This window comes from Lissotriton vulgaris, chromosome 7 (assembly GCF_964263255.1).
Source record: "Lissotriton vulgaris chromosome 7, aLisVul1.2, whole genome shotgun sequence".
Lineage (NCBI taxonomy): Eukaryota > Metazoa > Chordata > Amphibia > Caudata > Salamandridae > Lissotriton > Lissotriton vulgaris.
Window position 1 is genome coordinate 592,349,962 of NC_141695.1, and position 23,746 is coordinate 592,373,707.

Sequence of the window (23,746 nt, forward strand, 5' to 3'; positions counted from 1 at the left end):
AAAATGGCATACATACATACAGGATACAACTGATTTTTTAGTGAAGTTGACATCGGTCAGTTTACAGGCAGATAAAGAATACATTCTATGTACTATAGATGTTGTATCTTTGTACACTTCGATTGGACACACGGACGGACTGGAAGCTGAAGAGTGGATGTTATTGCAACATCCAGAATTGGAAATTAACCCATTGTTCTTAATAGAATTAACACAGTTCTGTTTGAAAAACAGCTATTTCCAATGGGCCGAAAGATTCTACATGCAGTTGAATGGAACGTCAATGGGTTTTACTGGGGCTCCAGTATTTGCAAATACCTTCATGGCAAAATTTGAGCAAGAACATGTCTTTGCTCACAAAGAATGGACAGAACATCTTGAATTTTTTTGTCGTTTCATTGATGATATTTTTGTAATATGGTCTGGCACAGAAGCACAATTACATCAGAATATTGCGTCATTAAACTCAAGAAATCCACGCATTCAAGTGACACACACCGTGAGTAGATCAAAAATAGCATATTTAGATGTAATGGTAGAATTGGATGGAGAAAGGATCAATACCTCCTTGTACCGCAAACCAACTGATAAGAACAGCATGTTGCTCTTTCAGAGCTTTCATCCTCCGAATTTATTAAAGAATCTTCCATACTCACAATTCTTGAGGATCAGGAGAATAGTCACAGGACAAAATGAATGTATTGAGTATATCAAGGAATACAAGGAGAACTACATAAAAAGAGGCTATCCCAGGGATATATTGGATACAGCACAGAGCAAGGCAATTGAAAAAAACCGGACTGACTTACTAATACAAAAACAAAAAGAAGCACAGAGACGTAGTGTGTTTGTTTCAAAATACTCAGTTAACTCACAAAAACTAAAAAACATCATACACCAAAGATGGGAACTTCTCCAGCAAGAAAATGATTTCAACAACAGTTTCAGTGATAAGCCGTTGTTTGCATATACTCGGTCTAAAAACCTAAAAGAATTGTTGAAACACACAGAGATTGAAAAAAAGAAGGATTACAAAGGGATGAGGAGATGTACAAACTGTGTGCATTGTAATAATGTAATGGTTGGTAATGCGATCACGCATCCTCAATCTGGAAGGACCATCAAGTTGAAATACGAGGGAGACTGTAACAACAATCAGGTCATTTACACTATCAAATGTCCATGCGGACTTTTATATGTTGGGAAAACTGAGCGGAAGCTGAAAATTCGTATTTCAGAACATAAAAGCAGAATACGTAACAAATCAATGACATCATCCTTAGCAACACATTGGTTGGAGAAAAAACACACCATAGCCCAACTTAGATTCACTATCCTTGAAATTGTAACACCTAGCGAGGGTAGTGACAGGAGTAAGAAATTACTGCAGAGAGAATCATTTTGGATAAAAATGTTGGGGACACTGACCCCTGGGGGACTAAATGACCGGATTGAGCTGAGTAGCTTTTTGTGATGACCATTATAAAAGTGTTGCTAATGTCATATATTGAATCAATAGAAGGATGTACATATTATTGTTCTATTTTGAAGTTATATTAACAACTGATATCTCTGATATTGTCTCGTCATCTAAACATATACACAGCGCTGGTTTATGTTTTTTTACAACACATTTCTTTCTTTCCTCACTGTTTATTTTTTTGTTATTTGGCATGATGCACAGAGCTTTGTGGTAGTGATCATAGAGAGTGATGATCGCGTGTCAGGCTTGGGTCTAATAAAGTTACGTTTGTTTTCAATGTGACCGATGTTTTTAAGTTTTGCGTGCGTCGAACGTCGGTGGTTTATTTAGTGATGAGACGTTTATTTCTGCGTTGTCTCATTCATGTCTTCGGGCATTGAACACACTTGTTTAATATCTGCTAAACAACTATATTTTGATATTGCCGATTGAAGCTTATAGTATATCGAGGCGGATAACCATGGTGGTTGTAGAATCCGGTCGCCTTGACAACGTGTGACGTACACGACTAGGTTTGGCTCGGTGCCCTTGATTGGTGTAGAGTCTCTGGAGCTCAACCAATAGGGAGGCAGGTTATGGCAATTTATCCAGGCAATGGCGCTGGCATTGCAAACGCGGGAGATCTCCGAGTTGTGGATGAATACCTGGCGGATTGGTTTTGAAGAGCGGCGTTTTTGAACATAGATGGTAAGGTTTGGTTGAGCGCGATGTACTTAGTTGTGGTTTCATGCGGAAGCAATCAAATTATTTAGTGCTTTCTCCTTGTGTGTTACAGATAGATTTTGAATGAGGATTACGTTACATTCGACAGAGGACTCGCGTATTACTGAGGCATATGCAGGTATGCAATTAACATGTGGTGAATCAGTTGTGGTTTAAGTTTTCACTCGAGGGTTATGCTGGCGGTAGGTTTGAATAGCGTTTATATTGTTTTTTTAGTTGTTTTGTGGACCAAGGAGAAACGCGGCTTGAAGGAAATAGAGTCATTCGTGTGTGTTTGTAAGTAGTCCATACATGCTCTTCTGGTCTAAGGTGTATTTATTGGTTTATGCACTATGGGTGTAATTTTGGTGGTGGAAAACATAAGAAATGTGATGAATCAGATGTATATAGATGTATATATTAGATGCATAGAGACTGATGTGCCTGTACATGTTATTTTTCAGCATTGCCCCTGACGAAGGGACCCTGCTTCTGTCCCGAAATGCATTGGGCGGATTTTGATACATACAAGAAATTCCATGTTGTTTTTTAAATGTACAAATTTTTTGTCTTTATTTTGTTAATGAAAACTCATGTGTAAATGTATAAACGCAGAAGGTTGTGTTAAAAAACTTGATTGAATTACAACGTACATATGAATAAAAATGTGTTGAAATGTTTATAAAAAAGGTTTGATCATTAGAATTTTATAATAAGTTGTGCGCAACTGAGCCTGTGCTAACTTTTGTTGGCCAGCCACATTTGCATGTTACTTAGTAGAGTACCTGGGTATACTCATTCAGTTGCTGCACACAGATCACAACATTAGGTTAGATTTAGCTAAAATATTGAAGAAAACAGGAGTGCTCGGTGCACAATTGTTTATTTGAAATGTTTGAAAAGCCAATTCATGCATTTGTGTCTCCCTCTGGGCATGCCTAATTAACAACAAAGGGGCAACTCTGTTTCTATGATTTCCTTGGGGAATTAGTGTGGTCATGTTTTGAGTTTGTGGGGTCGGATGGGGCACTGTGAGCTGGCTAGGAAGTATGCCTGCATTCTATGATATGGATGGACTCAGTCAGCATAATTTTGACGTTTATGTTGGCTGGCTACACAGTCCTAGTTGATTTGTAGGAACCGTATGACATTGGCTTGCCATAAAAAAATTTAAACCTTCCTGTTTTGACCTAGATTGGAAATCTGAACCTGTACCATATTAATGTGTGTTATGTCTTGGTTTGACCATCCCCTTCCTCTGCCCCTCTCACCCTAGCTTGATAACATTGTATAGCTTTCCTTGTGTAGCCTTTTTTGCTTTCTAATGCCACTTTCCTCTTTTGCAATACCCTCTTTACTTTGGCTCCTACCAAGAGTTGACCTCTTTCTCAGCAGTGTTACCTAGATTCTTCTAAGCACAATGTATCACTTCCTCCTTGTTCATCTCCTTTTGGCCCTTTCATTCAGCTGTACTGTGTGACCATGTTGATCTCATTCGCATCTTTCCCTATCTGTTGTTCTCCTTACTCATATCCTCCTCCTCCCGCCACTTGACTAATTACGCCAATATTACATGGGGATTGTTTTGATCTAATTCTCCTGCTGGTTCCTTTGCTATGTTCTCAACAAGTTGAAGCACGGACTGCCACAGTTTATATGGAAGCACACTGATAACCTCTAGTCAGAGTGCAATTTTTAAGAATGTATAAATAAGTAAATAAATGTTGTCCACCGCCTGTTTCTAACCATCTTCATTTCTTTGATCTAGGGTGAAGCGTCTTGGTTGTTTTGATCACACACAGAGGCAACTGGGTGAAAGGTATCTCTATGTGTTTCCTGCAAAAATTGAGCCTGCAAAAGTCACCTGCGAGTGCCCTGAAAAGAATTGCTTTGTGGGTGAACGATCTGTTGCTAAAAAGGTATTTATTATTTTGAGTGTTTGTCTTGAGCATATTGTAGTACGTACATGGTCCTGACCGAAAACAGTCAACGTTGGACCAGATACATTTTATCTCAGTCTTCTAAATAAGACATCCTTTCTGTAGACGGTGGGAATTGTGAAATACTGTTGCAATTTTAAGATTTTGCTCTATTTCTGCCTATTTGTGATTGCTTTTCTTCAGCAATAGATGAAATAATTACTGCTTTGTGATATTAACTTTCCCTTGTAAATAAGAATAACACGAAGTTCATTGTGCATTCATGTAAATAGACCCGATTCAGGTGGGAGACTGACGATTATTGAAGGAAAAATAGCTTTTATAGGTGTCTCCTGCCTAAAACTGCCTCTGTTTTGATATAGCTCAATGGGGAAAATACAGTTTTCCCCTTTCCTTCAGTCTCTCACTTTGAAAATGTTGGCATGCAATATGTTGCGCCTTTAGATTTGGCCCTCAAACGTCTTAAAAATTCTTGAAGCTGACAAGATAAGCTGCTTCACTTTCTGACAAAGCAAGTGGTTTGGCCACTCAATTCCTATTCAGTCCCCTCTTTTCCACTGAAGTTTGGAAGCACATGACTAAAATGTTCTAGGAAGTATTGTATTTCTGCCTCATGCACCAGGGCATTTGCATAGATGCTTAATTTGTCAAAGTGGGGGTAGAATGTGAGATAAAGTGACTGCCTTCCTTCATATTTCTGCTTGACAACGAGATTCAAGAAACTGAAAATGTGTCCTGTAAAAGAGAATTCAGTACTGTCATTCGTGTTGAGCTGCTATAAATATTTAGAGCTAAACATCCAGGCAATTAGCCTTGTGCGTGGCAGAATTTATTGGCAGCAGAGTTTGAGCCTCCACCAAGACCATATCTGAAAACATTTCTCGTTCAAGACTGTACATGCAAAAAGCATCTCCGAGCATTCAAACGGTAACAGATGCTAGTTGTACCATATTCTGTTTCATCAACCACAGACTTAAAGGCAGGTAGCTTATTTTTTATCAGTTTATAAAACATGTCAAACAAGTGAGGAATAGTTGTCGCCACAGTCGCACCAAGAATAACAGTAATGTAAAAGTTTGACAAGGAAAGAATTTTTATCTCAAAGGTTAGTTGAGCTTCCCTCTTGCAAACATTGTACTGTGGTAGGTGGCAAACCACAGCATTAATTTAATTTAACACATTTTGAGTATCTGCCCTTTGCGGTGGGGAAGGAATATGAACCTGCTGGATGCAGTATTGGGAGTATATACAGTACCCCCTGCCCTCCCCCCATTTAACTTTTCTACTCTTTGGCTTCAATCCTGGTGTTGGAGGGCGCTAGCAGTGGTGATAAGATCATCCCCCTAAAGCTGTAATGGAAGGGTATCTGCTTTGGGATTGTTCCATTGTAAGAAAGTGCCTTCTTTTTGCATGGTTGCCTCCATTTTTTTGCCAAACTGCTGATCTACTTTGGCTGAGTGTGCCCTGGGTTCCGGCCAAACAGGTACCCAGGGCCTATATTCTTTCGCTAAACTGCATGAAAAACAAAACCCAGTTGCCACTCTTTGGCCACAGGTCAGTCCCTTGCAAATGGTACCACAGGTACCAAGGGCACTGTGGCCGGGGAAAGCCTCTAAGGGCTGCAGCACTTATTGTGCCACCTTTAGAGGCCACACACACACACACACACACACACACACACACACACACACACACACACACACACAACCACACCCACACCAACCACACCCACCAACCACACCCACCAACCACACCCACCAACCACACACACCACACACACACACACACACCACACACACACACCACACACACACACCACACACACACACCACACACACACACCACACACACACACCACACACACACACACACACACACACTTATTTGCAGGCTGCGTGTTTTGGTGCAGATCAAAGTGAAGAGTCCATATGGCACACATCCCTGTGTGCCACATCCCTGTGTGCCATGCCTACAATCCACAGCCCTGGCGTAGGTCAGCCACCCATCTAACTGGGTGCACATTACCAGTGGTGAGGGCACAGGTGCATGAGCCCTGTACCCCTACTGTGTACAAGCCAATTCGTAGACATTGTAAGTGCAGTAATGCCATTAAAGAGCATATGGTGCTGGGAGTCTGTCATTACGAACTCCACTGCATCATAATGGCTTTACTGAAAACTGGGAAGTTTGGTATCAAACTTATTAGCGCTGTACCTCTCTTATCCGCCAGCACTGCGACACTGCTGGTACTTAGGTGTGGGTGGGTGGGACTCAAAATTCTTCTGCGCCGCTCCCCCAGCTCCACGATGAAGTGACGAGCTGCAGTGTGGGGGAGCGGCGTCTTAAACTTCCTCCCCGATTCCCCCGCCATGAAAAGGGCGGGTCTGCCACCTGGGGGAGGGTCAGTCCTCACCTGGTCCCCCCCATTGACCCAGTTCCTAAGCGACATCCTGGCGCAAGTTGTTGCCGCGACGAGAGTGCCCCCTTCTAGTTTAGGCCCCTTCCTGGCGGCTAAAACCGGATCCTTCCTGGGCGCTGGCGTCCGTTAAGGCGCCGGCCCTCGAGGCCCCCTTCAGGGGCCGGCCTCTGCAAAACTGGGAAGTTTGGTATCAAACCTATTAGCACATTAAACCCACACTGATATCAGTGTGGGATTTAATGAAAAATACACTCTTAGAGATGCCTCCTGAAAAACGACCTAACACTAGTGTCCAGGCTGAGTGGCTGCTCACCCGCTGCCACCACCAGACATGTTTCTGGGACGAGGTGCCAAGCCTCCTCCCCCAGGATGGGTAGGGTCCACGAAGCTTGAAAGGCGTGCCGCCTTTGTGAGCTACCCCAGGCCTTTGCTGCTTCCCATCGGTTCTGACCCCCACTTTGGGCTGGAGAATTGGCAGGAAAACCAAGCGATGAAGGGAGGTGTGCCCACCTTTGCTAACCCCACCCCTCTGGTGCGGGAGGTGAGGTGACGCACAACTCTCAGTCGCTGTCATCTTGCAGATGGAGGGACCCAGCCAACCAGAGTGAGACATATGCCCCCCCCTCCCACTGGAGGGTGACATAATAGAGGGTGTACCAACCCCTAGGAAGGGACCCATTGGCCCCAACCTTTACCTACCTGTAATGCCCCTAAATCTAGTATTTATGGGCAACCCTGAACCTTGCCTCCTCAAACAAGAATCTGCCAGAACAGGGACCGAAGAAACAGTGCTGAACAAAGAGGAGGATGCCCACTGACTTAGCCTCAGCCCTACTGGCCTGTCCCCACCTCGAACCTGCTCCAGCGAAATCCTGGTGTGTCCTGCAGCCAGCAACCTCAAGAACCACAAAGACCTGCCCTTAACGAGAAATGCTTTGTCTCCCATGAGCACTGGATTTACTCACTCACAGACTCTGGCTCAGCCAAATTTGCAAGTCTGCACCTGTCGCCCATGGCCCGAGTTCGAGGGGCCCAACACCACAAGGAGGTCTCCCCGGCGATCCTGACCTGAGATCTGGTGATCTCTGACCTTCCTCGAATCCCCAAGAGAAGCCTGCATCCTCTTTCTGGAGGATCCCCCCGACCAGAGCTAGTAAGAAAAAACTGACGCCTAAAGACACCCCTGCACCATACGCCCCATGGCCTTGGGTGGCCCAACCAACGGTGTTCCAACATACTTAGGCATCCCAACTTACCTCTCCAACCAGTGGTCACTTTTAGAAGATCTTCGTCCCCGAGCCTGCAGTCTTTGTTGCACCCAGAGAATCCTCATTGAAAACAGGGCACTCTATGCCATTGGATAACATTGGGCCTCTGCACCCGACCACCCTAGTGCCGCGGAGGGTCCTTTGAGAGTGCATCCTTGACCTTGGGGGAACCCTGGGTCTAACCCTAGAATACCAACTCCCCAACCAAGTACTTACCTGTTAACCGATAACCACACTTTCTCCATAGGAAAACATAGACTGTCCTTCCTTGAAAATTATTGTGTGTGGAGCTGGGTTTGTATGAGAACTTAAAAAACTACAAAAAACTAAAAACTGTTATACTTAACTTTTTTCTAGGAAATGTCCTAGTGTGATCTAATCGCACTGAGTAGAAAAAGTAATACATAAAGTAATATGTAAAGTAATCTCACAATAATGTTACTGTATTGAAAAGATTTACAAACCTGTAACAGACATTTTCATTCAGCTTGCTTGTATTGTTCAACCTGCCTTGAAAAGTACCGTTTACACTTAACTGTACCAGGCTTGCTTGGTTCTATAAAATAAATATAACCAAATAATATTTTTATACAAACCAAATTGGTCTGAGTTCAGTCAATGAGTGTGTAACTATCATTTGCTGCCTTCACAACAAATGCTCAATCTACCCTCTGATAAAGCCTTACTGCGCACCCACACTAGCACAAATAGAGAGTAAGGTGCATTCTACTTTTACCTCTGCCTACCTTTGGGGTTCCACTGAACTCTGTGAACACTATACCTCATTTTGGTATAGTATATCCAGGGCCAGCTTCCTTCATCCATCGTAGGGTGGAACAGCTGAAGCACAATGGTAAATTAACACCTAATGTCGGACCTTGGATACCATTTAGGGACCGGGAGGTCCCTCATCCATAGTGAAGGTGGTTGTGTCCTATTTCCTGTAACAATGCTCCCCATGAACTTGCCATTGCTATGCAAAATAAGACTGGATTGTTGAAGTGCTAAGATAATTCCTCAAGTGCAGGAAGGAGAATTTATGTCAACTTTACATTTTATCCATTTGTGTTGCTGGAAGTGTCCCAGATTTGGAGTTGAAAACGGGGGGCAGGGGGGAAGGGGGGGGTTCATTATCAGTTAATGGCTTTCTGTTTACATCTGTGACCAAGAGACTTTGGGCCTGATTACTGGTTTGGCGGACAGGGTTACTCCGTCACAGCCATGACTGATATCCCGTCTGCTAAATTACAATTCATTTACAGCCTATGGTACTTGTAATATGGCAGACGGGTTATCCGCCACATTTATGATGGAGTATGCTATCGGCCAAACTCTTAATCAGGCCCTAAATGTTTTCACCAATTGATTAGTAGAGTAAAGTTGTTCAAGTGCATCATTGTGTAAAAGAGTGATTTGAGTTGGTGATCTCTGGAGTTGGTGTAGGCCATGCAAAAAACTTGCACTCTGTTTTTAAATTTTAATTGCAGATTTTCTCCTTTTTGACCAGCAAAATAAATTCTAACCATCACTAGAAATTCAAATTCCGAATGTAATAATCAAATGAGGATTTTTTAAAGCAGGCCTCCTCCGTCATTCTACTATTTGCAATACTGTTTTTGCTTGTAACAAAATATCTGGATAATAAAACAGGTGAGTGAAGGTCAGATAATGGTGACAGCCGCGTAACCCCTCTTTACTGGTATTTATCAAATACTTGATGGTTTTCTTAGGCACCCGTCACTGAGTGAAGATTATTGTGGCTCTCTGGCATTGCATTTTATATATTCAATGAAGAGAACTTGGTCGTACAGAGCTAGGCACATAAGAAGCGTTTTACTTAAAGCAAGATGCAGTAAAAATAGAATGAAAGAAAAATTGCAGAAGAAAATGGAATATTGGACTTTTTAATTTTTTTTTATTAATTCACACGATTCCCTGTCATCAGGCTAGGAATTCAATCAAATTGTTGAACCTTAGCATTGTTAAAAAACATTAATGGCAACATTGGTGTTTTGTAACAAGTTCAATGCACAAGATCTTCACTGCAGCTGTTGAAGAGGATGACGGTTGGACTCCACTGCTATAAGGGCCACCATATCCTAAATGTGGTACAGCACACCTAGTTATGGGAATCCTTTTTATGGACCCATTTTATGTGTCATGGAGTTATTCACTCTCTGTTTGCTTGCTGGAATTGTTAGAGTTGCTGAATCATTGAAGCAGTGAAGATTATTTCTGATGGATATTTCTAACTGCAGATTCCTCGTCTTGTGAATATTCCCTCAGGCGATAGGCTGGATCCGGAAACTTTAAAAACAATACTCCTTTGCCCTGGCAGGTGGCACCATGCAGCTTTGTGACAGTCTGCGTCAGAGGTGACATCAGCGCTTACATATGCATGCGTTTATGTCAGTTGCTTTCTTTGCTGTCTGTGACCTTGATGCGGATCCTGAGCGTCTCCTTGGTCTTTTCACTGGTATAGTTTTTAGAAAAAGTAACTGTGTGCAAGGAAAGATGTCATACCTAAGATGACTGGTTTTAAACCTTGCAGGGACTGTCTCGAATAGCTGTGTGTGACAGACCCTCATGAATGAGCCTGGTATCTAAACATGGCCCCAGGGCCTGTGATGACTGCACTTAGTTGAACTATGGCCCAATGTTGTCATACAGCACAAGAAGACTCCACATTGCGACCATTCTAAGTCAAATGAAGGTCCCTATTCTGCAGCAGATAATCACGCGACCAAAGTCTTTGGGTAAGTGTAAGAAAAGGAATAAGAAGTCAAAGCGGCAATCTGCTTATCCCCACCACTCCTGGACGCAGTTGGCGCAAGGGGTCATCATGCCTCCCAGTCTTGCACTCAATCTCCATCAGAGCCTATTCGGAGTTTAGTCTCGGCACACCCTGACTTTTCAGGTCTGTTGGCGACATTGCAGCAAGTAGAGACTTGGGGATAAGCCATGCTTTGCATATTCAGCACTTTACTTGCTCCCCAAAGATCCTAGGGGGCTCAAGTCGGAGTTCCGCAGGCAGGTCTGCCTTCTGTGCCCCTTGAACCTACCTCATTGTTAGTCAAGGAAGGATTGGGTCCTTAGCGCAACCTAGATTAGACCACTTTATACCCACATAATATCTAGTTGCAACCGTTGTCATTTACTTAAAAAATGAAGGTACCAACGTTTGTTTCTTTGGCTCTTGTGATTTACGGTTTCTAATCGTCGACTTGGAGGAGAATGCTGCGCAGGCTTCACAGTCCCTGGACTCGTGTTCAGGTGATAAACCGAGATTGCACACCTCGTGTAGGTCCTTGTGTGGAAACTTAGCACCACACGTTGACCTCTTTTGAATGTAGTGCTTTCCATGGACTCCGGGCTGGACTACGTCGAGATAGGCCTCCCGGTCTCGTCGACGTAGAAGTTGTAAATTTTGTTGTTGACGTCGAAGCGCGTCGAAATGGAAATGAACTCGCGCTCGATAACAATACCATCTAATTGGAAGGGGAATACGCGCCGAATTATCACTTTTTTCTCGAAGTCGATCCAGAGCGCTTCGATCCTCATCCGAACCCGATGGTGGAAAAAAACAATCTAAGGATGGAGCCGATGCCCATGCGCACAAGCACCCAAAGGAGGAGTCATCGGTCTCGTGACGACAAAAGACTTCTCCAAGAGAAAAACAAGTGCAATCATCCGAGCCCAACACCAGATGGCGATCTATTCATAAATGTACCACTCTGCAGCCCTCTATGCCAAGAATAGATGCATACTGACTGGTAAGTAGCATATTCCTTTTACGTTATGTCATTGTTGAAGGGCAGTACTTAGTGGTGAAACACAAAATATAAACATGCATTGATATACATGGCCTGTCCTATATTTACATGTTTACACTAGGCGGATGATTCCTTTTTATTGTGTTTAGTGTATCCTGCCTCTGTGTATAACCTTGGGGACGCAGGTTTAAAACGTGATCAAGGAGAGAGTTATTCCCTTCTATAAAATCTGTCAGACAATCTTAATTGTGTAAATGGGGGTATTCTTTCCCAATGGCATTGATCGGTCGACTCGTTTCAAACCCCACTCGATTTAGATGTTTTCCTCAGGACCTGGACTTGGTCATGTCTCCAAAGATGTCAATTTCGAATCCACATACATAAGATGAAGTGACCGCGGTGAATAGTTTAGAAAAAACGAATTTCTCTAATGATGTCAATTTCGAATCCTCCTGCGTAAGATGTGACCACAATGAATAGTTTTCAAGAAACCAATTGCTTTAGCTTCAAAACTAGATAATCTTCATCCTTCGTGCCCTCGTTGAAAGGTTGGATGCTTTCGATCATTTGTAGAATTTCTTTGTGTGATATGACATTCCCACTGCTGTCTCGTGGCTGTTTGGTTTGGAAGCACCATTGCAGCAAGTAGAGACTTTGGGATAAGCCATGCTGTCCATATTCAGCACTTTACTTGCTCCCCAAAGATCCTATGGGGCTCAAGTCGGAGTTCCGATAGTAGGTCTGCCCTCTGTCCTCCTTGAACTTACCTCCGCATCAGCTCTAGGTCTGACTTAGGTTCCCGTATTTGTAAAAAAAAAAAAGAGGGATCCCAATAAATGGTCAGGGACCTTGGGTATGGGCTGTTTGAAGAATACAAATAGGACTATTTGTCCAAATGTACATGGTATTTTAATGTAAGGTTCGACCGAAAAACATATATACAAGTGATAACAAAGTTGTAACAAGGATATCAGGCAACAGAAAGATTGTGGCCAACAGTTTCAACATTTAAGTCACTACGGATTAAATGTAGCGCATCCTAGCACATATTGATAAAATTGTTCAGTTATGTCAAGGTGCGAGGAGTTGACAACGTTTCTATGTTTATGTAATGATTCTTGTTGAGCGCATATTTCACCCAGAGGTCTCATAGCGCTTTGCCGAGGCTCAGAACAGACAAAGGCGGACTAGAGGGAGAGAGGGGAGTTAAAATAGCCACATCTTGAGGGACTCACAGAACTTCTAGTGTTCAGTCTCAGTCCGAAGTTGAAGTGGGAGGGAGTTCTAAAGAGTAAGAGCCAGTTTTGAAAATGATCTGCCACCGTTTCTGACTGTACAAAACTTGAGAATTATTAAAAGATGTTTATTAGCGGAACGAAGAGTTCTAGCTGGTTGATAAATTTTCAATTTGTTTACCAGATACTGAGGGCCCTGTCCATTGAGAGTTTTATGGACAAGACAACAGATTTTACAATCAATACGTTTCTTAATAGGTAGACAGTGGAGGACTTTCAGGCTATGAGCAGAGGGGAGCGAGAGGGAAGATTTAAAACCAGTCCAGCTACTGTGTTCTAGAGAACCTGGAGCTTAGTAAGATGTTCATCGTTAATGGATGCGAGTAGGGCATTGCCATAGTCTAATCGACTAATCATTAAACCCTGGATCAGTGGCATACGGAATGGCAATGGGACCCATTTAAAAATTTCGCGGAGGGCAAGCATTAGCCCATAGCAGGTGCGCGCAAGGTGATTGACAATAAACTCTCCATGCGGGATCATGTAAATCATTACTTCAAGTTTGCGCGCTGTTTTATTCGAAGAGGGACAGGTACCTAAGGTAGTGTGGGCCACCAGTTATTTGTCCATATCGATTGAGAGTCGCCGAAAAGAACGATTTCTGTTTTATTTAAGTTTAGTTGGAGGTTATTAGGTAGCATCCAGTTGTTTATGTCCAACATGCATTGCCTGAATCCAAGTTTGGTATCAGCAGTGTCCGAGCCGAGAGTAATTAGCAGCTGCGTATCATCGGCGTACGACAAAGTGTTGAAGCCGTGGGCCTTAATGACTTTGGCCAGGGGGGGGATACATAGAAGTTAAAGAGCGTGGGGCTCAGGATGGATCCCTGAGGGACTCTTGGGAAGTATAGGCACCGTTTTGAACTCTGGAGGATCGGTCACTCAGCACCTGAGTCAGGCTAATGTGGAGCCTCTGACACCAGACTCCCGTAAGCGCCCCAAAAGGATGCCATGGGAGATGGTGTCCAAGGCAGCCGACAAATCAAGATGGTTTCGATCGGCTGCGCAAGGTAATGAATGTATGTGGCCATTAATTGAGGCGCAATCCAGGTACACACACCTGGAATGCCAGAGCAATGCCTCTAAAGTATTTATGCCCACATGAATGGGATCAAGGTCCGAGGACTTTGTTCGCAGTCTGCATTCTCATTGAACACCAGCTCTGTTGCTGCATTCTCGGCGAACAACGTCGTTATACCCCATTACTGCCTCAGGGCTCAACCCACAGCCTTTCAGCAACGCTGCTTCACGACCGTGACTATGGATCCATGAGTCCTCAATTACATTAGAGGTTCTCAGGGAAAAAGCCCCAGGCACCTATTTCCTTGTCCTGAAGATGATCCATGCATTCTGTTAGAGGGATCGAAACGTTGTTGACTCCTTGCACCTTGACATAACAGAACAATTTTATCTATCAATATGTGCTAGGTTGCACTAAATGTAATCCTTAGTGGTTTAAATGTTGACACTGTTGGCCACAATCTTTGTTGCCAGATATCCTTGTTACAACTTTGTTCCCATGTGTATATTTTCTTCTGTCGAACTTTACATTAAAATACCATGTCCATTTGGACAAATAGTCATTGTTATCGTTATATCACTATTTTATACATTGCATACTTATAACTTGTCTGTTAGGGACCATTGTAACTTCAAACAGTCCATACCCAAGGTCCTGGACCATTTATTGGGATCCCTTGTTTTTCTACAAATACTGGAAGCTCCTGACATCCTTCACAAAGTCTCCTATGCATCGGATCATTCTAAATACAGTGCAGATTCGTGCAGGAGTGGCAGTTTAAAGATTAATGCACAATGTTAGCCTCCGGTCTTGAAATGAAATCTAGCATAATTTCTCTAGATATCGAAGACTGCAAAAGATCTGCATTAGTGACTACTGGACTGCGATTGCTCCAGGAGCAGGTACCTCGCTGTTGGTGTTCACAGTTGCATCACTGCTGGGCTGGGGAGACCATTTGGGAAAGGTGGAGTTCAGAGGTCTCTGGCTTAGGCTCAACTCAATATTAATCTGTTGGAGTTGAGGGTGATTGTTTTCGCATTGAAGGCCTTCCTAACTTACACCAGGGAAAGGCAGTTGCAGGTGCTCACAGACAACACCACTGCTATGTGGTACTGCAAAGGTTGTGGAGCGAGCTGTGAGTCGTACACTTTCGAATTACCTGTAACAACATAATCTTCTGGAAGATGTTCAGTTCGGGTTTCGGCCAGCTCATGGCACTGAAACGGCTTTGGTGACCGTGCTAGATGATCTTCGGATGCGGGCGGACAGGGGTCAGGCAGCGGTGCTTGTACTGCTTGACCTGTCTGCTGCATTCGACACGGTCAACCATCATACCCTGCTGGGCAGACTGCAAGAGCTGGGAGTCACAGGTCAGGCTTTAAAATGGCTCCGGTCCTTTCTGTTGGACAGACAGCTAGCAGTATCCCTTCCACCGTATCAATCTGCCTTTTCCAACGTCCCGCATGGAGTTCCACAGGGTTCGGCCATCAGCCCCATACTTTTTAACATCTATATGAAACCCCTGATTGCAGCCATCAAACAATATAACACCAATATTGTCAACTATGCTGATGACACTCAGTTGATCCTTTCCTTGGAGGGCGCGCAATCAACCTCTTTAGATCAGTTTCATAGCTGCCTTCGAGACACAGCTGTATGGTTGAGGGATAACTTGCTGCAATTCAACACTTCTAAGACTGAAGTGCTCTACTGCACCACGCAAAAGATTCCTCCCATGTTGCCTAACAACTTCTGGCCTTCTGAGACTCCTAATTCTGTCCACCCTGTGCAGACTGTTCGCAATCTGGGGGTTATGGTCGACAATAAACTAACTATGGAGGCGCAAGTGACTAAAACAGTGGGCTGTTGTTTGTCCATTATTAGATCTTTGCGTAAGATCCTCCCCTTGCTCCCACCCTCAGCGCGTACACTAGTCACACACAGTACCATCCTCAGCAGACGCGACTATTGTAACGCACTGCTGCATGAGTCTCCTAGATTTCTTTTGGATAGGCTGCAAAGAGTTCAATCATCGGCTGCAAAACTTGCACTTGGTTGGCAGAGGAGGTCGTCATCCTCTCAGGCTCTGGCAGAGCTTTGCTGGTTACCAATGAAACAGCGTATCCAGTTTAAGTCGCTCCGCCTGCTCTACATGGAGTGGGTCCTGACTCACTACAGAATAAATTTAACTGGTATGCTCCCACTAGACATCTGCGCTTGGTAGGAGCAAAATTGGTAAAGATACCCAGATTTAAAAAAGTTAGATCAGGTGGTAGATCCTTTGAGTTTGTAGCGGCTAAACTATGGAACACTCTTCCGCTGGAACTTAGGCAGATCAGTGAACTCCTACCCTTTAGAAGGAGATTGAAAACTTGGCTATTTCCCAAACTATAGCCGAAGGATCAGTAGCGTTTTTGCTATAACTGTGTGACTTTTCACTCCCTATCCATAGCGCCAGGATGCCTGTTCAGGTGACAGTGCGCTCTATAAATTCAATAAATAAATAATAAATAAATAAACAGTGCTGGTGGGAACCTGGGCCCTGTTGTAGGAGGTAGGTGCCGCACCACCAAGTAGTTTCCCTTCTGGTAAATATCCTGATGGGATCTTTAAACACCAGAGTGGATGAACTCTGCCTCCGGTGCTTCATGGATAATGAATGCCTGTTGCACCCCCCAACCACCCCATTTCTCCACAGCATCACCAAAACCTTGCAGAAAGGACCTGAGTTGACAGAACCTTTTTATTATTTTTTTTAAATAAAGTTTTGTGAAGATTCGTCAAACATTGCCAAAGTTAATAACACATGAATATTGTATGGTAACTAGGTTGCTATCATAACTAGGTCCTAACTATAACTACACAATAGTGACCACCACTGTGTAGATTTAGTTATGACTGTTTCCTTAGGAAATTGAATTTTTGGTCTGGCAATACCTTTTGGTGCAGTTTTGACAAATCTTCGAAAAGATTTCCAAAAGAAGCATCATTCTTATAAGTGCTTTGTTTTAAGTGGAAAAAATGAATGTCAGTAAGTCATTCTATAATGGGCCATCACTATCACCATCACTATCACCTTTTATCATTTATATTCTGGCTGGAAGTAGGTATCGAAGGGGCAGGAACTCAGACTATTCCTCAAACCTGTATAAGATTTCATTTTTAAAAGGGGAAAAAAAACTTCTGTGATATATTTGGACATATTCAAATATTGCCACTTTAACAGAATAAATGTGAAGACTTGAGGGAGCGCGCCCCTTTTAATTATTTGTTTAACAAGGGTGCAGTGAATCAACCGTTTGTAGACCACTGGTATGTCCATTTTAGTACATTATGAAAAATTATCATTGCACAAAATTAGCATTACAAAAGGTTTTGTGCTAGCTTCAAAGGCCTAAATATGGCAATATCTTGACAGTTAACCCACAAACCGTTTGCGGTCCGTAATTCAGAAAGCATTGGTCCTTTATATCCTGTTGTCTGATTCGGGTCTGTGGACTTAAAGTTTCGTCCATGAATGAAAAAGCTCAGATTGGTGGGCCAGTACTGGAAAGTTTGTCTTGTCTGCAATTATTGGATGCAGGGCATGGTCTCCATTTCGGGGGTGGGGGGTGGTTTTGGGGGGGTCGGGCGGCAACAGAAAGGGGGGCATGGTGAACAGACTGCATTTTTTTTGTGGGAACCAGTCCGTGATCTGCCTCCAAGGACACCTGGAATCAGTTTAAGTTCTCCACTGACTTTAAAATGAGTGTGGATGCCGGGACCGTGGTTGGGTTCCCTCTCGTTTGCGAACTGTTTAGTTGTGCACACCTACACGGCAAGTTCATGGACCTAAACCAGGTTATCCTGCATTTGCAAACAATCCAGTGGAGAGTGGGATGTCCTACTTTCAGTTTGCATACCTGAAAACTATAATGAAAGCTGGCATCTCTTAGAAGGTATTTTTTCTCAAAGTTTTTACTTCTATGATACAAGATCCTACCTGTGTGAGGATGCTTTTTAGGTAGAGCCTAGTGCAGCGCGCATGCACTTCTCTAGGAGATGACCTTTTGGAATTGGCCAGCTCTTTTCAAGCACTTGTGCTTGGGGCGACATCAACCTTGCGGGAGAGAGCAGCGGCGCGCAGGGGCCATCTGTCTCCAATTAGCGTGGCTGCGTGCGCTTATTTCCCTTTGCGATCGGCTTCAGCTTTACCCACCCCTCCTATGTGTGCTTTGTTCCCTACCATGGCTACTTCACTCACAGTTCCTTTTGGTCATTCCTCGTATCACTTCCTCAAACCACTTATGCATGTTTTGAAGCTTGTTTTGCTCCGCTTTCTCCTATACCTCTTTTTCAAAAACTTCTCAGAAGAAACAGTTTCACAGGACCCCATGGATTGTGACAGTGCTCTGTTTGTAACATGAATCTCAGGTATCCAGACCTTCTGCGGCTGAGCCCAATCATTCTTTGACCATTCTAGAGTAACAGTGTGTTCGAGGCACATGACCTGCAGATCTTACACTGTGCATTACATCGCCACCTGGTGTTGGGCTCGGATGATTGCATGTTGTTGTTGTCTTGGAAGAAGTCTTTGTAGTCACCAGATAGGTGACTCTTCCCGTGGACGATAGTGCGCATGGGCATCGGCTCCATCCTTGGATAGTTTTTTTCCGCCACTGGGTTTGGATGAAACTTTTCTGCTCCGGTTCGAAATCAAATTTCCAAGTACTTTGATAAAAAATTTCTTCAAACTTCAACTAACAACTTTCAATATCGATAAACATAGACTCAACTTCATCAGCTCGACTCCAGTCTTCAACGCAGGCCGTTGGGCCTACCCACGCCGTGAGGTGCAGAATTTCCACACAGTGACCATCACGAGGTCTGTAACCTGTGCTTATCGCCAGAACACGACAAATCTCCTTCTCCTTCTCTTCCTTTAAACATTTCAATTCCAAATTCTCCTCCTCATTCTCCACCACATACACCTCCAAAGGATGTTGATGATGAGTTTAGCACGGGGGAAGGGAGAGACCCAGGTGGCCCTTTTCCCTACCCAACAGGTTCACCAGACTGGGAGTATCCAAGCCCACAGGATGTACCAGATATTCCTGACCCACATACATATCCATCTAAACCTTCTCCTCCAGAAGACAATATTGGGTTTGGACACTTAATTAATAGGGCTGCCATCTATCACAATGTCACCATGCATTCAGACAAGGCAGAGGAAGATTTCTTATTAGACACTTTTGAACACTCCCAAAAATCTGTGCAAATACTGCCAATGATTAAAGGAGTCATTAAGCATGCACCAGAAGTGTTTAAATATCCTGTACGAGCTAGAATCATGAACCCAAGGATAGAGAAAAAGTACAGACCAGCTCCTGGGGTCCCTGCCTACATTAAAGGACAGCTACCCTTAGACTCCCTAGTAGTTTCAAACGCTACGAAAAGAGCACATTCCCAAACATCAGGCGAAGCACCACCTCTTGATAAAGAATCAAAGATCATAGACTCTTCAGGGAAAAGAATAGCTGCCCAAGCTAGCAATACATGCCGCATCGCTAACACACAGGCCTTCCTCGCAAGATACGACAGGGCTCACTATGATAAGTTAGAGAAGCTCTTACAACATCTACCTGACCAATAAAAGGCACAAGCAAATGACCTCATACAAGAGGGTAAGCTTATATCAAATGCCTCTATTAAATGCGCACTTGATGTAGCAGACACTGCACCCAGGGCAATAAACACCAGTGCCCTCCTTAGACGTGGCTACGCGTATCAGGATTTAAGCAGGAGTGCAAACTACCTCTGGACCAAACAATTGTTGGTTGAATGGTTGATTTAAAATAGTAGACACAGCACTTGAAAAAATGCAGAAAGACCTACACAGCGAAGTCAATGGGAGATCTGCAGTCCACCCAAGCACGAGCCTCCTTTTGTCGCTCCTTTTACAGAGAAGGCTCCAAACAAGTAGGAGCAGACAATTCAGCTTCCTTTAAGACAAATACACAAACCTCATCCAATAGAGGATACTTTAGAGGAGGCTACAGAGGCAACAACAAGGGAAGAGGTCGAGGTAATAACCATAATCAAACCTCCTCCACCACTAAATAATGACTTCCTTCAGCTCCCCCAACAGCATTCTTCTCCTGTAGGGGGGAGATTAACACAGTTCCTACCTGTCTGGAATTCCATTACAACAGACATGTGGGTAAGACAAATTATCCAGTATGGTTACTGCCTAGAGCTTACAGCTACCACTCCGCACCACCAAGACAGCGTCCAATGTCCACAGAACATCTAATGCTGCTCCAACAAGAGGTACTCTCATTGCTACAAAAAGACGCAATAGAGTTAGTTCCATTGCAACATTAAGGAACAGGGGTTTACTCACTCTATTTCCTAATACGCAAGAAGGACGGGACACTAACATCATTTCCAGACCTAAGCCCTCTCAATGTGTATATACACTCCGATAATTCTCACATGATCACTTTACAACAAGTGCTCCCACTGCTGCAACAAGGCGATTTCCTCACCACACTAGACCTCAAAGACGCCTACTTCCATATTCCCATACATCCTTCTCACAGGAAGTATCTCAGATTTGTACTACATGGACAGCACCATCAGTGCAAAGTCCTTCCATTCGGGGTCACAACTGCACCACAAGTGTTTACAAAGTGCCTAGCAGTAGTAGCAGCACATCTCAGAAGACAACATATCCACGTCTTCCCATACTTGGATGATTGGCTCATAAAAGCCAAGTCAGTCAAGCAGTGTGTCCTATACACATCTCAAACAATTCAAACACTGCACAACTTGGGGTTTACAATCAACTACACCAAGTCACATCTTCAGCCCTCTCATGTACATCTATACCTAGGGGCTACCATAAACACCAATACAGCTCTAGCTTATCCCAGTCCAGCCAGGATACAAAGCATTCAAACCTTAGTTACAAAGTTTCAAAACCAACACACTCTCCCAGCCAGAGTGTTCATGCAACTAATAGGGATGATGGCATCTTGCATTTTTATTGTACCATATGCAAGACTGCAAATGCGCCCATTGCAGGAATGCCTAGCACATCAGTGGAATCAGGCTCAAGGACAACTTACAGACCTGGTGTTGGTGGACAGCCGCACACATTGCTCTCTGCAGTGGTGGAACACCAAAAACCTGTCCAGAGGGCCGCCGTTCCTCGAACCTGTTCCACAAATAGTACTGACAACAGACTCATCCCTCACAGGATGGGGAGCCCATCTGCTCCACCTTACAACTCAAGGAAAATGGACTGCTCAACAAAAAGGGCTTCACATCAATCACCTAAAGCTGCTAGCAATATTCCTAGCACTGAAATACTTCCAAGTACACGTACAGAACAAAGCGGTCTTGATCCGCACAGACAACATGACAGCCATGTACTACATTCAAAAACAAGGAGGCACACGTTCCCTGCAACTGTCCCAGCTCGCTCAGAACATTTGGAGATGGGCCATTCCACAAAACCTATATCTGCTTGCAGAACACCTTCCAGGAGTTCACAATCAGATAGCAGATCTGTTCAACAGACACAACAGATTCACGAATGGGAACTACATCTGCAAGTTCTTCTACCATTCTTTTACAAGTGTGGTCATCCAGACATAGATCTGTTTGACACACACAAACGCAAAATGCCCAACCTTCGCCGCCAGGTTTCCACACCGGCTGTCCAAGGGTAAGGTAATATGGATGAACTGGTCAGGCATATTTGCGTATGCTTTTCCGCCAATACCACTAATACCACTAGTAATACGCAAGCTGAGACAACAGACTCTCAAACTCATTAGAGGAGGGACGCCAACGGTGGTTCACCACACTGCTGCAACTCTCTCTCTAGTTCCACACCAAAGACTGTGTCTGACACCATCCATGCTAACGCAGAACCATGGAGACAACAGAAATCCAGATCCAAGTCAACTGAATCTGGCAATATGGCTCCTGAAGTCTTAGAGTTTGGTTACCTTAACCTGCCACCAGGCTGTATGAATATCATTAAAGAAGCCAGAAGACATACTACTAGAGCTTGCTATGCTGCAAAATGGAAGAGATTTGCCATTTACTGCACTAATAATCAAATTGATCCTCTAGCTGCTTCCAGCCAATATATCATCTGCTTCCTTCTCCATCTACAAAGATGTAATGTAGCATATTCATCTATAAATTTACATCTTGCAGCCATTGCAGCATATCTACAAAACAGACAACATATGTCGTTATTTAGGGTACCTGCAATCAAAGCTTTTATGTAAGGATTAAAAAGAATAATTCCTCCTAGATTACCACCCTCTCCAGTGTGTAACCTAAACATTGTCCTTACAAGGCTCATGGGGCCCCCTTTTGAACCTTTATATAAGTGTGAACTGCAATTTCTCACATGGAAAACAGCTTTCCTTATTGCTATTACCTCTCTTAGAAGAGTTAGTGAGATTCAAGCTTTCACTATACAAGAACCATTTTTACAATTACACCATAACAAGGTGGTTCTACGCACTAACCCTGAATTCCTTCCTAAAGTAATTACTCCTTTTCATCTAAATCAATCCGTAGAGTTGCCAGTGTTTTTTTCAAATCCCAGACTCTGTAGCAGAAAGAGCTCTACACACACTAGATGTAAAAAGAGCTGTTCTCTATTACATTGATAGGACCAAATCCTTTCGTAAAACAAAGCAACTGTTTGTAGCTCTCTCTGCACCACATAAAGGCAACCCCATCTCTAAAGCAGGAATTGCAAGGTGGATTGTAAAATGTCTATAAATATGCTATCACAAAGCAAAATGTACATTAACAATTCCTCCTAGAGTGCATTCCACACTCAAACTAGGAGCCTCCATGGCTTTCTTAGGGAACATTCCCCTAGAAGTCATCTGCAAGGCAGCAACATGGTCTACAACACACACCTTCACTAAACACTATTGTATTGATGTGCAAGCTAAGCAGCAAGCTGCAGTAGGCCAAGCTGTCCCCAAAAATCTTTCAAACTACTGCAACAGATACAGGTGACCAGCGCTAGGGGAGACACTGCTGTACAATCGATGCACAGTGTAAGATCTGCAGCTCATATGCCTTGAACGGAAAATGCTACTTACCGGTATGCATCTGTTCTCTGCATGTAGAGCTGCAGATTCTTACACGCCCTCCCGCCTCCCCAGGGCCTGTATCTGTTCTAGTTCTATCTTAATTAGATATACACGCATAGACATCTCTTCTTTATTTCTACTAACTCCATCATTTCCCATCATGGTGAAAAACAATCCAAGGATGGGGCCGATGCCTATGCACATTATCTTACAAGGGAGGACACCCCTATCTCGTGACTACAAAGACTTCTTCCAAGACTACAACAACATGCAATCATCCGAGCCCAACACAGGTGGCAATCTAATGCACAGTGTAAGAATCTGCAGCTCTACATGCAAAGAACAGATGCATACTTGTAAGTAGTATTTTCCTTTTTCATCTAACTTCCCATCTGAAGTTTTCTAGTTTCTTGTGGCTGCTGGACGTCCATCCAGCATATCGTTTTTCTTTCGCATTTGTTCTTTATTTGCCTCATTGTGTCTCTGTAAAACCCTCAATGCACAGCTAGGAGGTATATCACACATTGGGCATGCTGTGGTTCTGGTAACACAAAGACCGGAACTTGGGTACTGTGCTTGGGACACCCGGCAGCAGTCAAACCTGGATTGTATCCTAGAAGCAAGGTTCTCTATTACAAGGTTTTAAAAGAACTTCAGCATGGTGCCCCCCATTTCCTTTTTCATACTCGTAAAAAAAAAACAGGAATCAGCAAACAACTGAGTGAAACAC

General features: G+C 43.6%; 1 protein-coding gene across 1 annotated transcript in view; it reads left to right on the plus strand.

The window, feature by feature from the left end:
* Positions 1-23,746, plus strand: part of UBE2O (ubiquitin conjugating enzyme E2 O) — a 620,140-nt gene that overhangs the window by 341,284 nt on the left and 255,110 nt on the right. Inside the window, exon 8 of the mRNA XM_086930688.1 lies at positions 3,954-4,104. Coding sequence (XP_086786814.1) covers positions 3,954-4,104 — 151 coding nt within the window. The remainder of the gene's footprint in view (positions 1-3,953; positions 4,105-23,746) is intronic.